Source organism: Lonchura striata, chromosome 7, assembly GCF_046129695.1.
Source record: "Lonchura striata isolate bLonStr1 chromosome 7, bLonStr1.mat, whole genome shotgun sequence".
In the NCBI taxonomy this organism is placed as follows: domain Eukaryota; kingdom Metazoa; phylum Chordata; class Aves; order Passeriformes; family Estrildidae; genus Lonchura; species Lonchura striata.
In genome coordinates, this window is record NC_134609.1 from 4,372,674 (window position 1) to 4,396,432 (window position 23,759).

Below are 23,759 nucleotides of genomic sequence, written 5' to 3' on the forward strand. Positions count from 1 at the left end.
ACTCCACAAACCCAAAGTGTAACACAAACTCCAACTGCAAATCAGATCAATGGCTAAATTGGCAAGGCTGACCTTATCCTTTCACTATGATTTAATTGTTATTTGATACCCTGACATCTTGGAAGAATTTAATATTTATACCTTACCCATTCAAAATTAAACCATATTTTCAGAATGTCAATAGCAGCCAAACCCCTAGACTGAGTACTGAAATGGAAATAGATGCAAATCTCTGTTGATATAATTACCTTTTTTAGAGTTCCCCTTATGCCTACTCCTAAATATTTTTTGAAGATTTTTGTAAGAAAACTAGAGGTCTCTATGCCTTTATAAAGTACTTGGTGTCCCACAAGGTTGGGTCTTTGTTATTGAATTTTTCCTCTTTTCTTTTTGCAATTTTATTACAAATAAGTTGAGGAGTGTTAACACAGTAATATGCTTAGCTAAACACACATGGCTTCACACAAAATTTAGTTTTCACTGTGCTAAAAATAAATGGAGAAAATATGAAAAAGGAGGACTTTAATTTTCAGATGGAAATATGCAACTGAAATAAATAATCATGTAGCTACATTTTTCTTCACTAAGCACCAGGAAAATTGTAAGACTGAAAAGCCACTTAGGCTTTTTTTTAAACTGCCATCATGCTGTCATGTGTACTCTCCCCTGGATCCAAGCTATGGAGATCTATAGAGATCCTTTGACACTTCCATGCTCTAAGGACTGACCAGATCCCTGGGTGGAGAGCTGGGAAGTGCTGGGATCTCCTTTTATGACCCATGAACACCAAAACCAAACAAACTGAATTGGCCAGATAAGCTGAGACAGTGCAAATGTCACCACTATCAATCAGCGATTTGCTCCTCATCCTGTCTGCTGAGTGACTCCTGTATGCAAAATAATTTATACCCAGTTGCCTCTAAGGTTCTCAGACTGCTTTTACTAAACATGGCTTCATTTTTTACTGCACCTTGTCATGTAAAGCTAAAAAAGCTTCTCTGCGGCCTTCTGTGAAAGGTTACAGTATGCCTAAAAAAAAACTTCTCCTACTAGCAAACCATTGGTCTTCATAGCTCTGCAATCAGACCAGACAAGGGCAATTCTGTCTTCTTGAAACCAAAAAGGACATTATTGCAGGGCACAAACACAAAGCCACCACAGTATTTACTCCTAATTAAATACTCTCATTTTGCTCTGCACAGCAAGCTTGCAATACATGGGTGGTAAGTGGCTCTTCTCAGCATGTGTTGGCTACAAGATACATTTGAAAAACAAATTTTAATTAAAATGTGCATTTCTCAGTTGCTGAAAGGGAAAGAAGGTAACAAGTGATGTAAAAGGCTCTAAACCCCCATCTTGCTCAACTTAAATGCCATTTAAAAATTAAAATTACCTTTAGAGTCATATACAACTAGAATTTGAGTATAATGCATACCTTCAGTTATACAGAATCCAGACTTGGAAAGCAAGTATGTCAGAAACGACTACAAAATCTCTCCCAGATCAACCTATTGTATGCACTTCATTCATTTAGCAGAAGTCTGTGTTATCAGATCTCTATTATTATCTAGCCAGTGTGAAATTCTGACCATACTTCAGACCCATTTTGTGGTGCGTTTTTGTAATGTTGTTCTGCTGAAAACTGGGAATAAAATTTTTCAGCAGACTCCCAGCCTGTTGATTCCTAAACGGGCAGATTTTGGAGCAGGAAGGGATACAAAGATTTTAATGGTGTGAGGTTTGTCTCTTCCGGTGAATAAAATGTACAGCTGTGTCCAAGACTGTGGAACTGCCTATGTCTCCAGGACTAACAACAAAGGAAAACAGATCTCAGATGAAGGCACTGACTGTATGACCCCAGACAAGTTGCTTGGGGCCAGATTCCGATCCAAGTTACACTGCTCTGGGTCACTGGCCTAATTGCTCCAGTGCTCTTCAGCTAACAGTGTAATTGAGGCAAAGCATTGCCCTTAGTTTTCCATTGCTTTTAATATTAACTGTGTATTAGAGAAGTGAGTGGCCTTTCATGATTTGTACTTCCACATGTCATTAAACAAAGGAGAGAGACAAACCCTTCCATTTTAGTTTATTACTGTGAACCTCATTCATATCGGTTTACCTCATCCTTTGGCTGGCAACAACTTGTGCCATTTATTGCAGCTGTGTCTTCATCTAAACCAAAAACGTGTTCTCTACTTCAAGTTGAGTCATGTGAGTTCAAATCTAGCAAGATGAGGCAGCCTTGCATTCACATGAGTTTAATGTGACCTGCCAGCTTCCCTGAAACTGCAAGTGCCTTAATCACAGAAGGATTTTTTAATTTAAAATCCACTTCCTTTCAGTAAAGGGAAGCCCAGACAGAAAGGCAAAACTCGTCACTTGAAGGGCAGCAGAGAGAACTCAAGGCTGGGGAACATAGTTTTACTAAGCATTTTCCTTGAGAAAGTAGGGTGCTCAGCATGAGTGGGCTTTTGTAACTCTCTGGATACCCTGGCAGTGTGCAGCATGAATGAGCATTTCTTTACTTCAGCGCACTGGCAATTGCTGTGTGCTTTTCACACACATCTCTTGTAAGGAATGGGATTTGGCTCTGGTTTACACCAGTTTGTGCTTTTTAGCTGTGATTTTAAATGCATTACGTATTCACAATAGCTCAGGAAATTCTACTTTGTAACTTGTACTGTTCTATTTTACATTTAAATTGTATACACGTTTCAGAATTGTATGCCTGTTTCAGACTTTCTCTCAGGCCCTGACAAATAGATATAGGGGTTTTGAGAGTCCTTTTAGTTTGGCAGGAGTTGTTCTGTTCAATTTTTAGCTGGTTTCCTAGGGAAACTGAACACTGCCAAGGCCTTTAGATGTAGGTCTGCCACTGGTTGACTGTTCTAACTTTTGAACCTCTGACAAGAGCAGAGAGCTCACAGATAACCTAGGCTGCTGCCAGTTTCTTTAAGGCAGGGAAGCATGCAGAAATTAGAGGATCCTGCTAAACACTCCTTATCAAGAAGAAGGCTATGATGAGCTCAAGCTTTTCACTCTTACTAGAATATAAAGATGACACAGTTACAAATATTGTATTCAAAAGAAATCTTTCAGCAGAGTCTTCACCACATTGGAATTCACCCCTCTCTCAGACATAGTGAGTATGCACTGACCATGCATATTTATTAAAAGGCTCAGCTGTAGCTCATCAGCTTCCTGTCCTGATGGCATTTGGGACAGATCTCTCCTGTAGGTTAGCTAATGAAAATTGCTTCGTGAAGAGGAGAAAACTCAAAGTGAAGTTTTGATGCAATTAAGTTAAAAGAAACCTACAACAATTCTAAAAACATCAGATTCAAATCCATGGTCCTCAATAACTCTCAAATTGCTCTTTAAAAAAAGCACATCTCAGTTGGATACTTACAAGAGTTCCCATTACAAATTTTCTGTAGTCTAATTATGCAGACTATCAACAGGCATTGGACTGCAACAATGGCACCAATCATAATCATGACAAGACAAAAATTGATTAGCTATAGAGGAATAGCTACACAACCGTCTACAAATTCACAATGCCAAACAAGTCCCCTTGGGTATGGTACTTAAAAAGAATTCATATTTAGATTAGTTTTTCATCTTTTGGATTTAGAGCATTTAAAAGCATCTCAAGGAATGCTTTCCAGTTCCCACTCTCTACTATATGAGCTAATCTAATAAGCATACTGAGATACACTGAAGGATTATTTTCCTTCTCTGGCTTCCATCTCCAGCACTGCACACTTGCACTAGGGCTAACAGCCCTGCAAGGCAGCCTAGTGGGCTCCCTGATGGTCTGCTCAAGGAAGCAACACAAAAACCAGCTGAGCATTATAGAATACACAAAAATAGAAAAAGGAGAATCACTACACATGGAGATTGTGGTTCTGTCTTCCTTGCACTTTTCCAGGTATGAGAAAGCACAAAGTAATAGATAGGTTCCTACCACACAAGTCGTGGTAGACCTGATGTGTCACAAAACCTGAAATGGAACTCTCATGCTCTAGAAAGGCTGCTCTACTCAGATCACTGGATATCAATTTGATTTAAGAACTCCATGCTACCTAAACAGTGACAAAGAGAAATACAGAAGTGACATATTCTTTGTATCAGGGTTCCAAAGCATGGCACAGAGCTGTTCACAGACAGAGGAAACAGAATTGTACCGGAGTTTCAGGTGCCTCCATCTATGGGGGGAAGAAAGCAACCTCTATACATGGGCAGAAATGAGAAAATTACAATAAATGCCATGAGAAGTCTTACTGCCCAAACCTGTCCTTTCACGAGGAATAAGGTGGTAGCTGTGTCATCACAGCACAGGTAACACTACCTAAAATTCCAGTATGTTCCACACAAGAGGGACATAAATTCTCTATGATCTACTGGAATCAGTCAGCAGCCTGAGGGGATTTTCAGTTTCTGTGATTTGAGATATGTCTTGGAATTACACTGGAAGTGTAAAGGCCAGAAGGTCATTAGAAACAGAGCTCTGAAAATCACATGCTTACTACTCAACATCTATATTAAGTTACTAGCATAAAGTTCATAATGAAAGTATAAGTGCATAGTATTTACTTATTGTCATTTCATGGAAGATGGACCTTAGTAGCATGAAAAAAAAATACAATCTGCTGCACTCCCTGATTTTAATTTTATACTTTCCTTTATATAAACCCACATAAGTTGCATTAAGAAAACAACAACACAGCATGAGTCACTCCACACATACTTGTACACTAGAACTTACAGCTGGCCAAGACTGAAAGAGCCTTTTAACATCTTTTTATCCTGCTTATTTTGAAGTCCAAATGTTTTCAACTATGAGTACACATGGAAGTAAAAAATGCTCAGAATAATCTTTTAAAAATGTTATTTCTAGCCAGAAGTTAAATGCAGATTATAAATACAGGTTAAATATATAAACAAGTATATAAATCTATCTTATAAAAAAGACAGATTAAATCCAGACAAACTACAACCTATAGAGAAAAACTCCAAATGAGATCCTATCTGTATGAAATAAGATAGAACACACATACTAAAGACCAGGAAAATACAGCACTTTTAAGATCTTAATCATGCCATATTATGAATGAAATTAGGTTTTACACCAAGTCTTACTGAAACCAATGGAACAGCCCAGGAAAGACATTTATGGGATGCTTCAGATGATTGCAAACCAAAGAATTCTCCAAACAAGAGTGCTTGGATATACAAAACTTAATACAGCAATTCCTTCAACTGCTTCTCCTAGAGCTGCCAGCTGGGAATTACTTTCTCCAATATCAAAGAAATAAACTCCAAACTCCATTCCACTTGGAACTAAGAGTGCAACCCTGATAATTCTTTCTGTCACTCTGCAGGAATGAAAGAGCAACACCAAACTAGTTTTTAGGCTTCCCATTCTTGGCAGCTGCTACACCTGTCAAGACTCAGAAGAGCACTTGTTAGGTTATGAAAACAGTACAGCTAATCATTGCTTTTGGAAACATCCATGCAAAACACCTTGCTCATTCAAGCAGAAATAAAACAAGAACACTCCGAGAACAATAAAACTGACTAATGATTCAACTACAAACACCACTGTGAAAACTGATTCAGTTACAAATGCTACAATGAATTCTAAGCAAATCTGTGCTGAAGGAAAACATTTCAAGGTCAAATAAAGAATGTTCCATTATGAAACAAACCTGAGTGAAGAAATCACACAAAGTGATCCTAGAGCAGAGTTTTCTTTAGTTCCATACTTCTTACTTACCTGTCTAACTCAAACTCGTGACTCTCTGCTCTGAGCCACAGCTGGATCCCATTGGTCACTGAACCCAAACAACCTTCACCACAATCCAATCCAGCAATGACTTCAGGTAAATGATCTCCACACCACATTCCACATGGGGAAAAAAAAGGAGCAGAGATAAAGATTGTTTTCTCTTCTCTCTGTATTTCTCCTGAGAGACAGAATTATGTCTCTCTGTCCAGAGAATGTGACTGTCACAGAGGGGTTAGAATTTATCTCCCCTAAATGATTCCTCCTGCCATTATATTCACTTACAGCTACTGATCTGCAGGGCTGGCAGAGGTGAGACTGACATATGGAAAAACAAGAAAGGAACTCACGTGTCCATTGTTGCAGAGCCTGTGGCTGGTTCCAGGCTTTGTGTCTTTGTAAATGATCTAAAGAGAGGTCACATTTTTGTGCAGACAACATTAAACAGAAGGAGCTGCAAGCACAAGTTGGCCTACAAGCATAGGCAAGAAGTGCTACAGTGGATTCTGTTACAGAATAAATAAAATAATGCATTTGGGATCTCTAATCTGAAACAAACACACAGAAGAAGGAACATACACAGGAGACAATAATTAAAATGCTTTACGTATAAAATTGACGAGAAATTAGCTACAAAAGCTATATTATATGTTTGAGTTTCAACCCAGCAATATCAGCACTGGGAAAAAACAGTGATTCTGTAGGTGAATCTAGTATAATTACACATCAAGCATTTCAGTAGCTTTATAAAGGATCTTGTAGAGTTGCAGTAAAGAAATATTGAATGAAAAGGAGAAGAAATGGAATGACAGGCAAAACATAAATAGCTAATAATATATAACTTGGTCATTGCCAGACAAAATAGCTCATAATCAATTATGTAGGTTTGGGCATCATAAAGCTCTAAAAGATGAGAAAGAAGAAGGAAGGAAAATAACCCTAAAAATTCATTAATATAAAGGAAGAATTTGGATGACTACATTTCTTGACACCAGGATGTTGAATAGACAGTTTCCAGCAAATCATTACTACTTAGTGACATCATTACTTATGATATAAACCAAGACAGGATAAAATACTTGCTGAAGTGGAAGACATAGCAAATAATTTGTTTTCTTCTCTTCCACAACTTTAAAGATTATTCATGAAGACTTGTTGCTTGGCTCCATTTAGTATTCTTCTGTTATAACAATGAGGAATATGTGAAATACTAGTCTCTGGCAAGAATTTAAAGCTAAAATATTAATTAGTATTTTTCTTTGCAGCAAGAGAGCTTTTGAAGTGATGCACTAGATTAAAAAAAAAATCAAAATAAAACCCCACAATGTTCAGGTTCAGACAGGTTAGACATAATTTTATATAAGAAATATATTTCTTAGTTGGCCATTCCACCACTCAAACCCTAGAAATGTGATACAGTTTGAAATTTGAAGAGAGTGAATTTAAATCTCAAATTTGCAGCCAGGGAGAGAAAAAAAACAACAGTAAGCATAACTCTAAATTTTGTGTCCTATCAAAATATCACAAATACAAGCACTTCTCTATCATACTGGATACAGAAAATATGAACTGTGCTCAGAAGTGTCATAGTTTTTTTTAAAAAAACAAGTTATTTCATAACAAAGATTCAGGACACTAAGAATTACTGTGAAATTTGGATCTCTCAGTTGTCCCTCATGTGGGAGTCTACCTAGATATTTGGTTTTTTTCCCATCTCTCAGACAAACATGATGACATTTCAGAAATAGCAGTGATACTGCTCCATAATGCCAAAAAAGGGATTTGAAAATTGCATCCAGAGACTGGATGATGCCACTTTATCCCTTCTGTTTGAAAGGTGAATGTGTACACAATATGGCAATATAAACCACAATTAATGAACTCCAGAAAAATATTTCTGGATCCTCCAATAAGTCCAGCTTGGTAATAAACTCCTGAAATAAATCAGAAAACATGAGACATGCTCAAATAACGAGGAGCCAAAGATACAAGCTGTTTACATAAACCAGAAATGACATCTTAGCTTATATGATGTAATGTTTTTCTACAAGCCTGGTAGACTAAACAGTTGTGATGGTGCCAAGTGTTTGGAAGGTGATGAAATTGATCAAAACTGGCCAAGACACCAGTTCCAGCTCTGATCCTGATTTCTAAATACTATCTTCAAATATATGAAGGCAGAAAAAAATTGTAAAAGTACATTACTGAGATTGTATAGTTCAAGCCATCAGTGGTTAGAAAATACCAGACTGAAGCATACTTGAATAACCTTATGTTGGACACTTTGTTTAGATTATGATATAGCCTTTAACTGCATGATTATGTACTAATTTTTCCACATAAATTCTGATTCATTCAGCATACATAATGAATAGTGCGTACATAATGAACTATTTTTCTTGTAACAGCCAGTTGCTTTTGTTCAGTGCGTAGTCCCAGGACTTATTTGCTACACATTATTCATATTCTTCTCTGAAGAAAAAATTATGAATTTCATCATGGGTTTTTCCATGCACCTTATGGGTTTTCCAGGCTACTACAGCATCTGTCTGATTAACAAACATTCATTAGTTTATTTTGAAAACATTGCTGTGAGGGGAGGCAGCAGTATGCTTCCATTTTACACATGGAAAACTGAGGCACAGGAAAATTACTTAATGTGCTTGATGTTCTCTTCAAAGCCTTTTTTCTAAAGTGCTACTCTCACAGAAGTGAGCAGCAGCCATTGACTCTGAGTACTCCATGGTACCCTTCTCTGCTGGCAAATGAACAAGGATCATTTGTCATCTTGGGGTCGTGTGTGGCTTTGGAAGATGTCATGCACTGATGCACATTACCACTTCTCTGGCAGTCACACCAAAGCATGGCCTCCCCTGCCCTGTTCCTTGAACTTGTTCCTGTCCCTCTCCCTTCTTCTTCTCCAGTCACACTTCAAAAGTCCTGTTCTTCATTCCTAAGGCTGTCCTTTCAGTCCCAGTCTCTCTGCTCAGCGAGTCCTGAGCCCTGTGGTCCAAACTGCCCAGTAACCCCTGTCTTGTACTTCCTCATTTTTCAAATTAATCTGGGTGAACACGCCCTCACTTTTTTCCCCCCCGAGCTTTCCTTTCCTGGTCATGCTGCCTGAACTTAGATTACCTTCCTTGCTCCTTTATCTTCTTTTCCCATTCCAGGTTATTTTGTCCAATTCCCATTTAACCTAATCCCCATCTTGCAAGTCTTTCCTGTTCTTTTGCCCTTGACCAGCCACTGCCTCTAGTCTGTTACCATCTCCAGGGCCGGTTTTCTTGCCTGACTCCCTTGTCTGTGTGCCCCGAGTTTGTTTCTGTGTTCCTCTCCTTTCTGCATTTTGCCAGGTGTCATTTTGATATGTGTTTTCTGCTTTCCCTCTGTCTGTGCCATCGAAGGGCAGGGGAGCTCTCGCCCGGTGGGACCCACAGCCACAGAGCATCATCTGTAGGGGGAGCACGGCACAGCCGCAGAGGAGCCTCGGGAAACTCAGCTGCTGACATCCAAGACTGTTCTACCAAGCCTGTGAAAAGCTTGGTTTTTCCCAAGACTTATGGTTTTCTGACATCAGCTATATTTCCATAGCATCGGCATGCTCAGGACACAAAAGACATCCATTCATCTACTCAAGGTTTAATCCCCAGGTAAGGCTAATACAAATTTTATAAAAAGGTGACCAGAATGTTCAGCACTGATTAAACATTCATTCATGGTCTAAGCTTACAGAAGTATGACTACAATGTTCAAATATAGCAAAGAAAAATAACAAATACTGCACTTTTTCCTGTACACAGAGTGAGTTCAAGGGAGTTCTGAGGAGCTACACGTTAGACTGCACGTCAGACTCAGCTGTGCCATTAGACCCATGGAAAAGAACAAGAGCAAATAATGCAAGATGCCTCTGAAGATAACAGCTCATAACTAGCTTTATAATGTTGCATTCACTTTGAACCAAATCTTATCAGGAGTTTTTATCTAAAAAAATTCCAAAGTGCATACATTTCTTAACTCTTATTTAATATTTTTAAGTTTTTAAATGGCTTTGATTCATTAAGAGAGATAACAATGCCTGCAAAAACAACACTGAAAGAAACCAGAAAAAAAAATTTAAAAAAGATAAACTGCCATGATAGTATTAGTTGCTTACTCCAATTTCTAGGTTTGTGGCTCCTGTATATACCTTCACAGAAGGTATAAACCAGTTTGCTGAATATAAAACATCTCAATATTAATCCTCTCATCTTAGAAAACAAGAAAAATATTTTGCTATCGACATAAATTTTCCATTACTGCTTATGTTTCTACTGCAGAAGTGCTTGCAATTCCAACTAAGTGCATTGAAGAATTTGTCATTGTTGGATGTATAATGTTATGGTTTCACTGGCTGTCTTTACCGTTACTACAGCTTAAAGACCAAGGACATTTTCAGAATATGAAAATCTAACATAATTATAATTTACTATGTATAATACATTGCTATTTATAACAAGACTTTGTTGAACCTCAGTGATGCCAATCACCTTAAAAATATCACCCTTTTCAACAAAGATAGCCTAACATAAATTGCAAGTGTTTATAACACAAATGTACACACTCAGGGATCTAAATGTATGGTGTGTACATTATCTCAAAGATGAAAGCCTTAACCTTTGCCTCCTTGTTTTGTGTTTCCATTAAAACAAGCTGTTTGATGCATAAGTGCCACCTGTAGGAAATATCGGAGTATGCTCAAGAGCAGCCCTGTGCCAGCTGAGGCACTGAGTTGCCTCCCTGCCATCCCCAATACAGGCAGCTCCTTTGGAAATTCAGCCACGTATTGAGGAACAGCCCTGCATGGTGGCAGCTTGCTTGATGAAGGGTAGTTTGTAAAGCCACATCTACAGGAAAGTTGTTGTTTTCCAGGGAAGTCTAACCAAAAAGTAACTGAAACAAAAATACTACATTTTTCCATTTGCCTGTCTGTATGACATTTATCCATAGGAATCAAGCAGCCCTTTTCTATCGTATGTTGATCCAAATAGAGCTTGTCATGATTAACATGGACTACTTCACTGCAATTACTTAGGGTACGTGGATATCAAAGATTGCATAATTTATCTATTTTTAATTATATCTACAATTAAAAAGAATATTAATATGTGAAAAAGTGTTTTAACAAAAAAACAGTGCAATCTCCACCACTATAAACATAGTTCAGTTTCCTGTGGCAGTAAGGCATGAACGGATGGAAGTGCATATATATTAATTCCAACATTAAAAGAAAAAAATTAAATAATTTCTAATGTAGCTATAAAAATAATACTGATTAAAAACTGATGAAATAATAACTGATAATTTCAATGGCTTATCATTTTTTAAATATTACAAGAAAAATAAAGAGCTTACAAAAATGCAGGTTCTTAAATGTTAGAGTCTGCCTAGGTCAAAAATAAAGTGAAGTATTTAATCCCTCCCTATTTATACAAAATAACAGAAAACTGGCCTGACTCCCTCTATAGCCATCAGCTTTAACAGTTATGCTCCAAAAATACACTCACCCTAAGGAAATAGTTTCATTAATTCCACTGTACCAATCACTGATACAGTATTCCCATTCCTTGGTACATTTATAGGCAACACAAATTCCACACCCAAAGCACATTTTGTATCCAAGAATGAGTAGTGATTTTTAAGAATTCGATGTGAAACGACAAGATAGAAATTATCTGGTACATGAGAACAAATGATATGCCACTCTACGAAAAAATATTAGTTCATTGTTTGACAGGCAGTGAGTGTGTTTAGTTTTGCCAGTCACAGCTGGGTACAAACGACATGTCTCTCCTCTCTCCTAGTCAGCCGTCAGCGTCGCTTCGAGCACGTACACTTGTTTTGGCTGGCCCTCGTCACCACCTGACATTTATCTGCTTGCTTCAACACAGGCGACCTTTAATAGCCGAACCTGCTGCTGTGAGCCCAAACTTCACCTGCCTGCGGGGAACGGGCGGGCGGACGGGCTGGCAGCCGCTGTCCCCGGGGCACTGCGGTCGGGCGCGGCGGGAGCGCGGCGGGAGCGCCGGGCCCGGCGGCGCGGTGCTGTCCGCGGTGCTGAACCGCCTCCCTCCCGCTCTGCCCCCGCGCCCCGCCGTGCGAGCCCCACGCTCGGTCAGCTCGCCGCCTCACGGCTCCCACGAGGGACCGGCAACAAGTCTGGCCGCCTGCCCGCGCCAGCCGGCACATCCGCCCGTCTACCTGAAGCACGGGAATTGCCCTGTAATACAAAGGACTTTGGAGAACGCGGGCAACGAAACCCCACCAGGGCCGCTACCCCATCCCTAGCTCCGGACTCTCCGCAGCTCGGGCTCTGGCTCCCGTTGCTGCCTCTCCCAGAACAAGCCCCAGCGTCCATTCCTGGCAGGGGCAGGGTTGTGCATCAGGCTTGCCCGGGGTAATCGCACCGCAACGCCAGGCACGGCTTAGGGAGCGGCGGTTTTCCCTCCCTTCCCTCCAGCAAGGTGCAACCTTCTCTGCTTCTTTTGTTCTCAATAGCAGGAGGGTGGCGGCAGCGGCGGGAGGGGTGGGGAACACTTGCACCTACAAATTCATGGGGGATAACAAAGGACCATACGACGCTCGGATTAATTTGCATTAGCATCCATGAGGGCAGCAGCATTTTACGTCTGCAGGGATTAGCCGCGCCGAGCCCGGGCTTACCGTCCCTATCGCAGAGCTGAATCGCCTCCAGGCTGAGGTTCTTGATCACCTCCTCGCAGGGGCTCGTGGGGCTGCTCATGGTGTGCGCCAGGCGCGGAGCCTCCATCGCGCCCCTCGCCGCTGCCTGCTGTGGCTTGGCCGGGGGCTGGGGCTGGGGCTGGCCGGCTCCGGTGCAGAGCCGCGCGGCAGCGCTTCCCGGCGCCGCCCGGCTCGGCTGCGAGCGCTCGGCGGAGGAGGCGGGCGAGCAGCGGATTTGTCACGGCAGCGAGCCGGGGAGGGGGCAGCAGCGAGGCGGGCGGCCGGCGCGCCCCGGGATCCGCGTTTAAAGGGGCCGCGGCCGCCGCCTCGGAAGCGGGCCCCTTCCCCCTCCGCTCCTTATGTAACGGCAGCCGCGCTTCCACGGGAACCTCCCGGGCGGTTCAACCCCTCCGGGTCAGGCCCTGCCAACGGCCGGTCCGCGTTCCAGCCGGCCTGCCTCGAGCACAGCTGCCCGCCGCCGCGGCGAGGCTTGTCTCGAGGTTGCTCCATAACCCGACAGAGTCCCCAAGGCAAAGCCATCCCCAAGCCACACTTGGCGACTTCCTGTTCCTTGAGCACACAGCCCACCACGACCGCTGTGTGCAAATCACACCCAACTGCAAGGGCTCTGCTGGCCACTCTGATCCTTCCTAATTATGCAAGAATTTGCAGAAAGAAATATTAGCCAGTTTTAGATTGATAAACCTAGAAAAGCTAGCAGAAGGTTATTGATTGCAAGAGAGGGTATGGGAATTTCTGATAGCCATTTCTGGCTATCTGCCCTGCACACTTCACACCTGCCCTTTTTGTGGGAAGGAGAAATAATCCACATGGTAGTGGTGCCATTCCTATCAAGCTTTTATGAAAAGTACTTCTTTATCAGTTCCCAGCTTCAGGAACAAGATCGGGGCCAGAGAAGGAGAAATTTTTAAAAAGTAGTAGGATAAGAAATTAAACTTTTGTAGCACTGCACCATCATCAGGTGTGACAGCTCAGCTCCCTGCCCACCACAGGCCTGCAGGCTGGACAAAGGAGCAGCCTCTGGGCCTCGGGCTGCAGGAGTGCACTGCTCTCTCAAGGGCACAGACTGACTTTGGATCAAGCTCAGCACGCTGGGATGGGACCACTGGTTTCTAGACAAAATGGTTTGAGGCCATTTCCTACCACACATTACAACAAGCATTCCTGGCACAGGTTTGTTGTTTCACCGAAATAAAATTGACACTGTTTAGCCATTGATCATGAGACATCAACACTGGTTGCTTTGAGAAACAGCAGTTCATTGCATGCAGGCTCCCATTAAGACTGAGGCTGTGATGTTTCTTGGTCAGCATTGCATGAAAGGAAATCCAGAGAGTCCCTAAAGCTCCCATTTCTCTTCCTGCAGTCCCAAGACCCCTCCAGTGTCCTCCCTCACTGATCTGGCACAGTAACAAGCCCCATGCACAGCTAGATGTCTGTCATTCCACTAAACTGGACTTTGGGATCCTTCCATTCTTTATGATGGTTTCCAGGGGTGCTAATCTCAGAAAATGAACTCTGGTGTTGCCTTTCATGAACCCACGGCCAAGTGCTGCAGCCTAGAAAGAAGGAATAGATTTTGGGTGCTTGGATTCATCTGACACCTTCAAAAATCTGTAGTACATCCTAGGAGAAAGAGCAATGCTGAGCACCCTTTTGGGACTGAGTACTCTTTACACACACATCCCCCCCCTGCCATTCTTTCTTGTTAATTTTTTTTTTCCTCTCTTCTCTTTATTTCTCTGATGTTTTTCATCATGATGAAAATGTGTGCAGAGGGGTCAGGCAGAGGAGAAACTGAATGAGTGGGAAGGGAACCTAAAGGAAGAGAAAATGAAAAGGAAGTAATAACAGGAAGGGAGAGTGTGAGTCAATGGGGAGGTGGGAAGGGAGAGGAATATATGAATGAATGCACAGACAGAATGAGGACAAATATAGAATCAGAAAGGGAAGAAATTAAAGTGGGTGAGACTGCATTCATCAGGTTTTAATTTTGTCTCTGACAAGCATTAATTCTCTGAGCTGAATCAAAACCTTTCTCCTTGATATTGCAACTGTTCTTAGCACACAGGCATCTCCTACGTAAGGCTGGAAAATTTCTTTCCCTGAAGATGGTGTATTTAGTCTCTAAGCCTTATGTTCCACATCCATTCCCTTCCACAATGTGGCAGACACTTCAGCAGCTCACACAATCTTGTTACCTCTTTGCTATAACATTATATAAAGTCCATTTGAAACAGACACTGTTCTTGAATACTGAGAGAATTCCCAAATTATTCTCTCTGCCTCTATTTTATACACCTTTCTCTCCTCTACTTCTTATTCTATGCAGCTGAAATCAGGTTTTTAAGAACAGATGGATTTTGCATAGCTCTTTGAAAGCAGACAGCTTTGAGGGTGTTCCCATTCCTCAAAGGCCTCTCATTTCTCAGCTACCTTGTAGCAATAACCCCTGTCTGAGCTCTATCTATTTCTTTCTCCACACCATTACAATTTTTTAAAGAAAAGATTGATTAACTATCTAAATACCAGCAGACTTCAGTGTAAGTGTAGAGCAGAGAAACCTTTTCCATAGCTCTGCTTTTCTACAGCTAGACCTGCCTGAGACAGTATTTTGCAGAGTCACACTTCAGGCTGCGTGCTTCCTTCAGCCTATCACCACTCCCATCACCTGGGCAAGGGATCAACATTTTTTTAAAGCTCAAATTCCTCCCAGATGTGACTCCATGCAATCACTTGGCAATGAATTTAGTCCTAGGTATTTCAGTCCCAGAGCACACAATGCTCTCATGGTGTTTTTTTCACCTGGGAGAACTATACTCTGCTTGTCTTAACAAGGAATATCATTGTCTGAGGCACAAGTTAGGTTTGTGCTAAAGGATGACAGTCTCAGCATATAATCAGAAAGTTTATTCTGTGACAGATTATCCCTGACAGTGTTTAGCAGAAAATGTCACATATCACAAATATGGGTCAACATTATGTAATGGAAAGTCTGCCAATGGCAGCACAACATTAGAGACAGCAGAGGGTCATGTGCTTAGAAGTGCAAAAGCTTGCAAAGAATTCAGCACAACAGCAACCTCTCAGACTTCCAACCTTTAGATAAACAGAATCGTACCAACTTCTGTAGTTCAACAACGTGTCTGTTATTACAGTAACCTCACACAAGGAGAGCGAAGCAGCATTTTCTAGCGTGAGGCACACACCTGGAAATGTGAGCTGTGACACACAGCTCTTGCCTGGTGAGGTTCAACAATCTCAGCTCTCCTGTCTCAGCCTGGCATTCACAGTGCCCCAGGTAGGTCAGCAAGATCTTGCTGCAGGGCTACCACTCTACAGCAGAAAGGCAGAGGCTGCCAGCCAGTTGGAGAGGTGTGTGGCTTCTTTCCTAAAAGGCACAACCTCATTCATACAATAAAAGAGCAAGGGGAAAAGGGATTCCTGTGTATTCCTTTCCTGCTCCTCTCACATGATTACGAAGTTCAGCCCTGTGTTGCACTCTGTTTTGGGAAAACTGCTGAGCATTAGCAGTGGAGCACAGCACAGAGCTGGGCAACCCCATTCTCACTATTTGAAAACTCTTTTGTATTTCACTGTAGCAGGTTTATATCTGCAAGTTATAAAATCAACCCACTTTCTCAGACCTCAGAAGGACTCAGAGTTCCAGCTCTGCCTTCCCACTTGGGAATAAAAAATTACTTGTGTTATTGCTCAGTGGACAGTGCAAGCAGAAGGCAAAAAGGCTACAGACATGGTTTTCAGGAAAGAAAAAACAGGGAGGAATTAAAGACAGTATTTTGGGATTTTTTTCCCTCCTATTAATATGTCACTTCTGAGGAGAAGAGCAAAATATTAAAGGACAGATAAAAAGAAGGATGAAAATCAGTATTGAGGGTCAGTCCTAAAAGCTGCACTGACTAAACTTAGCAGCTAATCCCTGAGGTTTCATGGAAATAAATTCTTTGCAATTTTGCAGTCATTCTCTGTCTTTCATGGACATGTCAACTGTTTTGAGCGTGCAAAGGTACACACTTGAAAAAAGATTGTGTCCAAAATATTATTGAAGCACCATAGAACTGAAGTAAAATTCAGACTGGTGATGAAAGTCAAAAAGCTCACTCCAAAACTGAAGACCCTAAGTGAAAGCCATGACTCTGTAGAGTTAATGTGTGGTGTGACACCTCATCCTACTGGGACAGACATTGATGTGTGACAAATTAGAGCACTGGGTACAGTATCTAACCAGGAACCTCTTTGTTTTTTCTCAGATAACAAAGCAAGAACCTCCTCAGGTGCTCAAACAATAAGGATGATGGCAGAGGTCCCTTTTATACTCTAGGAAAATCCAAGGCAGAGCAGCAGTGTTTATTCTTAGCTCTAGAGTGAGTCTCTCTCCCTCTTTCTGCAAAGGTAGCACCCCTGGCCAGGCACCCTGGCACCAAGTCCAGCAGTGGGGCTCCAGATCTCCTGGAAATGTCTCTGCCTGCTGTTTTCTGCTTCAGCATTGTTTGAGATGCTGGGAAGCCCCACAACTTCTAGGAACTCTCCGGTGAGGTGCATGCAGTGGCTCATACATCTCAAAGTGTCTTTTCCCTGTTCAGAAGACTTCATTGCAGCAACTGAATTCAGTTTATGCATTCAGGTTTCTCTTGCAAGGCCATAAAGCATACTTTGAAGCATCAAAGATACAATTCTGAGGCAATCTTGTGATTTCTGGTTCCAGGGAACCTGCACATGAATCTGGAAAGATGGCTTCAGTGTAGGCAAAACTAGTCTACAACTCGCATAACAAGACAATCAGTCCATGAAAAAGACAACCAAGGGCATATAAAATAGAAATTCACTAAAGCACAAGTGGTACAAATGGGATAGCCAGAGTCTGACTCTGCCAAGTCTCCCAATACAGGAGTTAGAGGGTGTCAATTGCAGTTAACAGCAACAGCTTCAGAGCAAACGAAAGGACATGGTCTTCCTGCAGTGAAGGTTACTGTTGTAAGACTAAAGGACAGGGCCAGTGCTAGAAATTTTTGTTCATTCAAGGGAAGGCTGGAAAAGTTCATGCAAAAGGAATTGTTTAGAGTTCCTAAAACCACAAGTGACTGAACTGAGAGTGACTGACCCCTACAAAAACTAATAGAGTCCAGGGAAGAGTTACTGAAGACTGATATGTGTGCTTGTCATGCCCTTCATCTTCTGCAAATACCCTTTTTCAGCCACTGCTAAAGGGACTGTACAATCCTGCCTAACTCCTTGGTCTGACCCAGGACAATCACAGAAATGCCCTGATATCCAACCCTTCATTCCTTACCACCCACTACTGCCACAGCATCCCCCTTCATAAGGAAAACTTCAGAGTATGGAGCCCTCTGATGGTACCAGTTGGGTGTGCAAATCCCAACCTCATCTAAGCAATATAAACAATTTAAAGGGAATATTCCTTTCAGAACAAGAAAGATATCAAGCAAATTATCATTTTATTAATGCTATTGATGGTGCTGCTTTCTGAATTTCAGTTTTCTGATTATACAGTCTGAATAAACATCTAAGAAAGACAAATACTTTCATATGCAAAAGAAGTATTTGTAGTTCATAAAATTTATTTGTTCCTTAATGGGCAAAAGGTGCTGTTAATGCTTAGCATTATAACTTACTTATTTCATTTTAAGTTTAGCCTCCCTTTATGAGATCCAGAGTAACCTTAGAGAACAATCTGAACCTCTCTTCTCTGTGCTGTAATTCAGTCTTCCAACTTTTGTAACCACTTTCACATTTAATTAGAGCCTTATCCTCCAGATATTGGACCATATCTTGACCTTTAAAGGATACTATTGTCTGCTTATCCTTGACAATGCTGACTGCTATTCAGGTTTAGTTTCTGTCTACAGTTCAGTGGCCAGCTTTGATACCTTTAAGTGAATTTTAGCCCCAGCTGATTCGTTTCAGTAATTTCCTTAAGATATTATGTGGCACAGCATCAAATGTCTTTATAAAGTCTTGATGCTGTTCTGTCCTCTGTTAATCTTCTGGCTCCATCATAAAAGATGTGGAGGATAAACATTCCAGTTGGCCTGGCTTGGTTTGCTGCAGTACACCTGGTCTGTATCAGGGTCTCATTACACTATTCACCTCCATGTAAATACATTGCACCATTCAGCTTCACTATTTATAGTATTTGTTTCCATTTGGAGCCATGCCCATAGGACAATAGTTTCCATAGTTACTCTTAATTCAGTTTTTAAAGACTTCTGGCATGCTGACACTTTATTAGTCTCCTGATACTTCCTCAATTCTCTGTGGGGTTTTTTAGCAACTAGCTGTTCCATCAGTTCTTTAAATATCTAAAGGGATACCTCAGATGCATTTGTTCGAGTGATGATATTTTATTATGTATTTCTTAGTTACTTTTTCCCAGCAGTTCATAATTACATCAATGATTTCTTAAGCAAGCCATTATTTAAAGTTTAATCTCCTTCCTAATAAACTTCATGGCAAAAGTCCAATTAGTCTTAGGGAGAATAAGAACTGGTCTCAAAATTTATCTCCTTATTACAAATTAATTACAATTAATATTTTCTTGGTCAAGTAATTTTGTGTTATTGTGCCTTCAAGACTTATAACACAGTCTTTTTCTATTATTTTTAACCTCTTGGCAGCTATTTCAGTGTATCCTCATGCTGTCCCTGTTTCTCTCCTGTGTACTAAGCTCGGAATATAAAACCCTGTTTTGGTGACCCTCCAGTTTTCTGTTTCTACCACAGTTCATATTTTAGTTTTACTTGTTTAAGTAGCCCACAGTGACCCATTCTCTTTTCAACGTTTCCCAATTTCATTGGAACAAGACACATTTCTGCTGGCTTTTCATTACAGTATCCTCTCCTGTTCCTCCTACTGCCTACAAAGCCTTTTCTGAAACTCTCTCAATTGACCCTGTGAATGAGATTTTCCTCATAATACTACACGCCTTCACTGGATAACCAAAACTCTTCAGATAGCCAAGAAGAATGTACATTAATAAAGATAATGAAGAAAGTCTAAGTGATTAGTTTCTCAGTGTCATCTACTGATCTCATTTTCTTATAACTATAGAGTTTTTTGTTATAAAGCATTTTGCATAAGCACAGAAGATGGGATCTAGGTTGATATCACTGGTTTTGTACCATCACCATCTCCTGTGGCTGAGGGGATATGAAAACACAGGAAAGACACCATTGCCTCATCCCCCACTGCTACCATGAACAGTCAGTTAACCACTAAGGAAACACCAGGAAGATTGTGTTAAATCAGTGAGACTAGGAACACCAAGGAATTCTCTCTCCTTAGCTTTGAGACTGAGTAGTGAGACTAATCTTAAATTTCTTTCATTTGACTCAGTCACTTACTCCAATCTCTCATACTGTTTTTCAGATCTATGATTATTTATATGCATGTTTTGCATTGACCCAGGCTGGATGCCAGGTGCCCACCAAAGCTGCTCTGTCACTGCCCTCCTCAGCTGGGCAGGGGAGAGAAATTACACAGAAAAGCAGGGAGAGATCACTCAGCAGTGTCTGTCATGGGCAAAATGGAATTGACTTATAGAAATTAATTGAATTTACTACCAACCAAAATCAGAGTGAGATAATGAGAAGTAAAACAAATCTTTAAAACACCTTCCCCCACCCCCCTCATCCTCATTATTGGGCTGTACCTCCTCCCCAGCCAGTGGTGTACTGAGACTGGGAATGGGGATTATGGGCAGTTCATCACAGATTGCTTCTGCTGCTGCTCCGGGAGAAGAGTCCTTCTCCTGCTCCAGCATGGGGTCCCTGTCACAGGAGACACAGACTTCTCCAGTGTGAGTCTTTCCCATGGGATACAGTTCTCTGTGAACTGCTCCAGAGTGGGTACCTTCCCATTCAGCCCCTCAGGAGCAGTCTGCTCCAGCATGGGTCCCCCACGGGGACACAGTCCCTGCCAACAAACCTGCTCCAGCATGGGCTCCTCTCTCCACAGGTCTGCAAGTCCCTCCCAGGAACCTGCTCCAGCCTGGGCTTGCCACAGATTCACAGAGTTCTTTAGGGCATCCTGCTGCTCTGGCATGGGTCTCCATGGGCTGCAGGCTGGTCTCTGCTTCCCTGGGGATTTTCATGAGCTGCTGGAGGACAATCTGCCTTGCCATGGTCTGCACCATGAGCTGTAGGCAAACCTGCTCTGGTGCCTGGATCACCTCCTGCCTCTCCTCCTGCACTGACGTTGGTGTCTGCAGAGTTTCACATATTCTCAGTCCTCCCTTCCCTGGCTGCAATTTTTTTTTTTTAACAGTAACTTTTTTTTTTTCTTTCTTAAATATGTTATCACGGATGCATTACTGCAATATCTGATTGGCCTGGCCTTGGCCAGTAGTGGGTCTGTGTTGGAGTTGGCTGACTTTGGCTCTGTTGGACATGGAGGAAGTTTCCAGCAGCTGCTCCCTTAAGCCACTCCTGTCCCCTCCCTGCTACCAGAACCTTGCTACACAGACCCAGTGCAATATGTGATCCACATATGTCACAAAATTTCACAAGAAATAATTTCATATTAAAAACAGCAATTAAGAGCTGTGTTTTCCATGGGTTTGCTCTGGTAGGAATGCATGTCCACTTTTAGCACCCATATACAGGCAGATTACATAAAGAAAGTAGAGTAAAGAAATAAATAACAAAATGAGCATTTTTCTGTAGCACTGTTTCTTTAACAACACCCACAAGCATTTTAATTAAACCACGTTCTGCTCTGAATTATGTCCTACTGCTATTACTTGTGTTCTGAATATATGTCAGCCCTGCAGTAGGTTATTTATTGGCAGTGTAGCAATCCTTACAGATTTCCAGGTGCTGTACATACACAGTGCCCTGGAGTGTTTAAAGTCAGCAGAGGAGTTGTAGCATTCTGTGAGCCTTGAAAATCCTAGAACTGACTCAAAATCTGTTAGTGACTGATTCACTGCTCCTGCTTCTTAAACCAGGCTGCACAGGAGGATAACTGCAAAGGCCATCTTTAGCCTAAGGAGTTTATTTGCCTTAGGATCTTTCTGTAGTCAGTGGAGAGTAGAAAAATCCTCATCTGTGTCTCAAAGGGAGTTCATTGTAGGTGCCCGGAGTTGCTCCAGAGGAAATGCTTCCTCTTAATTCTTCAGGAAGCAGGGGGAGAAAAACCTTCTGAGGCTAAATTTAGTCTTTGTGAATGCCCTCTAAATTGTTCCTGTGTGTGTTTGCAAGAGCCATCTTTGATAACCTGCACTATATTTTGGAGTGAGAAATGAGAACAGCAAACAAATTTGGCAAAACTCTCTCTGCAGGGCTAACACAAGCTCCTCAGCTCTTTCTCCAAGCTTCAAGGGGCTTAATCTCCACGTGCTGATAGGGACGGGGCTGCCTGCAAAGCAGAACAAGTGTTCATTTATCCAGGCACAGCTGTTGCCTGATGACAGAGGTCCAATAGTGGCTCCTGTGTGATGGAATGTGCCTCTGTGTTCAGACTTGTCCAATCACTGCTTATCTGAGACCTGCTGAACTCACATCAAATGCTCATCATTTGTAAATTCTTTTCCTCTACTTTCCTCTATTTCTTCCATGTTAACTGCTAACCCGATATCTTACGTTAGTTGTTAAAACCAAATTTCCTAGGGTTATTTATCTATTTTTTCTTTTTAACACTAGTATTTTTATTCTTGATTATCTCTGTTCTTATTTTATCCATTTTCAATCTAACCTCACCTACTCCCATCTGTCTGAGAGCCAGATTCTGATGAATGTATCTCCACATAAATTCAATTTAGCCATCGACAGTATATTTTTGGGGTTGATCACATGACATCCACCTGGTTATTTCTGGGATGAGGAGGGAAAATGAGGTAGAAAGTAGGAAAATAAATTGCTTTCTATGTTGATTTTAATAAATGAAATTAAATTTTACTTGGTTTGCATGGTAAAGCTTTTGTTGCTGCAGGGAGAAGCTGCTGAAGTTTCCCCCAGGTCCAGTGGAGCCCATGCCAGCCAGCCCCAAGGCAGACCCACCGCTGGCCAAGGCCAAGCCCATCCACATTGGTGACAGCACCTCAGGGATAACAGATGTAAGAAGAGGGAAAAGACACTGTGCAAGAATGATCAGAAGAGAGGAATGTGTGAGAGAAACAGCACACACCAAGGTCAGTGGAAAAGGAGAGGGAGGAGGTGCTCCAAGCTCTGGAACTGAGATTCCACAGCAGCCTGTGGGAAGGACTCATGTTGAGTAAGTTCTAGAGAAACTTCCATGGGACAGATCCCATGCTGGAGCAAGAGAAGAGTGTGAGCAGTCCTCCCTTGAGAAGGAAGGGGCAGCAGAGAAAATGTGTGATGAACTGCCAAACCACAAATTCCCAATCCCCCTGTGCCTCTGGTTGGGAGGAGACAGAGAAAATCAGGAGTGAAGATGGGGAAGAAAGTAGAGGTGGGGGGAAGTTGTTTTAAGAGGTAGTTTTTAATTCCTATTATCCTACTCTGACTTGATTGGTAATATATTAAGCTAATTTCCCCTAGCTGAGTGCATTTTGCCCATGACAGTAACTGCTGAGTGATCTCTCCCTGCCCTGATTTTGACACACAAGCCTTTCATTACATTTTCTCTCCCTCACCCAGCTGAGAAGGGCAGTGGCAGAGCAGCTTTGGTGGGCACCTGGTACCCAGCCTGGGTCAACCCACCACAAAATTTTCTGATATCTTGTCCTTAGCAAGTTACTTACAGTAGCTGCCAGTTGACAAGAAAGTGGTCTGTGTGGATTTTATCAATCTTATAACACATTGCCTGTCATGCTGTGGAAGTATTAATTTGTACACATAAGTGACAGTAAAGTTTTCCAATAGCATATCAATCACAGCAACAGAAGTCAGGGTATGAGGTGGGGCTATACAGTTTTGTACTTTAAATACCAATCTAGATTAGCCCTACTATTTGTGTAGGCAACAGCTAGACTACTGCAATTTAATTTCTTGCATTTTTAAAATAGTCATTACATTTTTTAACATATTTTAATGTTGTAGCTCCATCAGATTAATTTAGAGGTTGTACCAGCTTAATTATATACACCCCTACAGCAATATAGCTACAGTTCACAAAAACTAAGGACAACCTTCCCCCTTAATTTCTGTGTACCACCAAACGACTCTTGCCAGGAATGAATTAGACCTGGTATTAAGGCAGTACTGAACCCTGTATGTGTTTTCGGAGGAGAGAC

At 41.7% G+C, this 23,759-nt stretch overlaps 1 protein-coding gene across 3 annotated transcripts in view; it reads right to left on the reverse strand.

Annotated features, from left to right (window-relative positions):
* The window catches only part of PHYHIPL (phytanoyl-CoA 2-hydroxylase interacting protein like), a 59,854-nt gene that overhangs the window by 17,699 nt on the left and 18,396 nt on the right, over positions 1-23,759 (reverse strand). Inside the window, exon 1 of one of the 3 annotated variants that reach the window (XM_021535157.2) lies at positions 12,488-12,694. The exons of the other annotated variants lie outside the window; for them this stretch is intronic. Coding sequence (XP_021390832.1) covers positions 12,488-12,593 — 106 coding nt within the window. The 5' untranslated portion in view covers positions 12,594-12,694. Of the gene's footprint in view, positions 1-12,487; positions 12,695-23,759 lie in introns of those variants that run through there. 3 annotated transcript variants of the gene reach the window in all.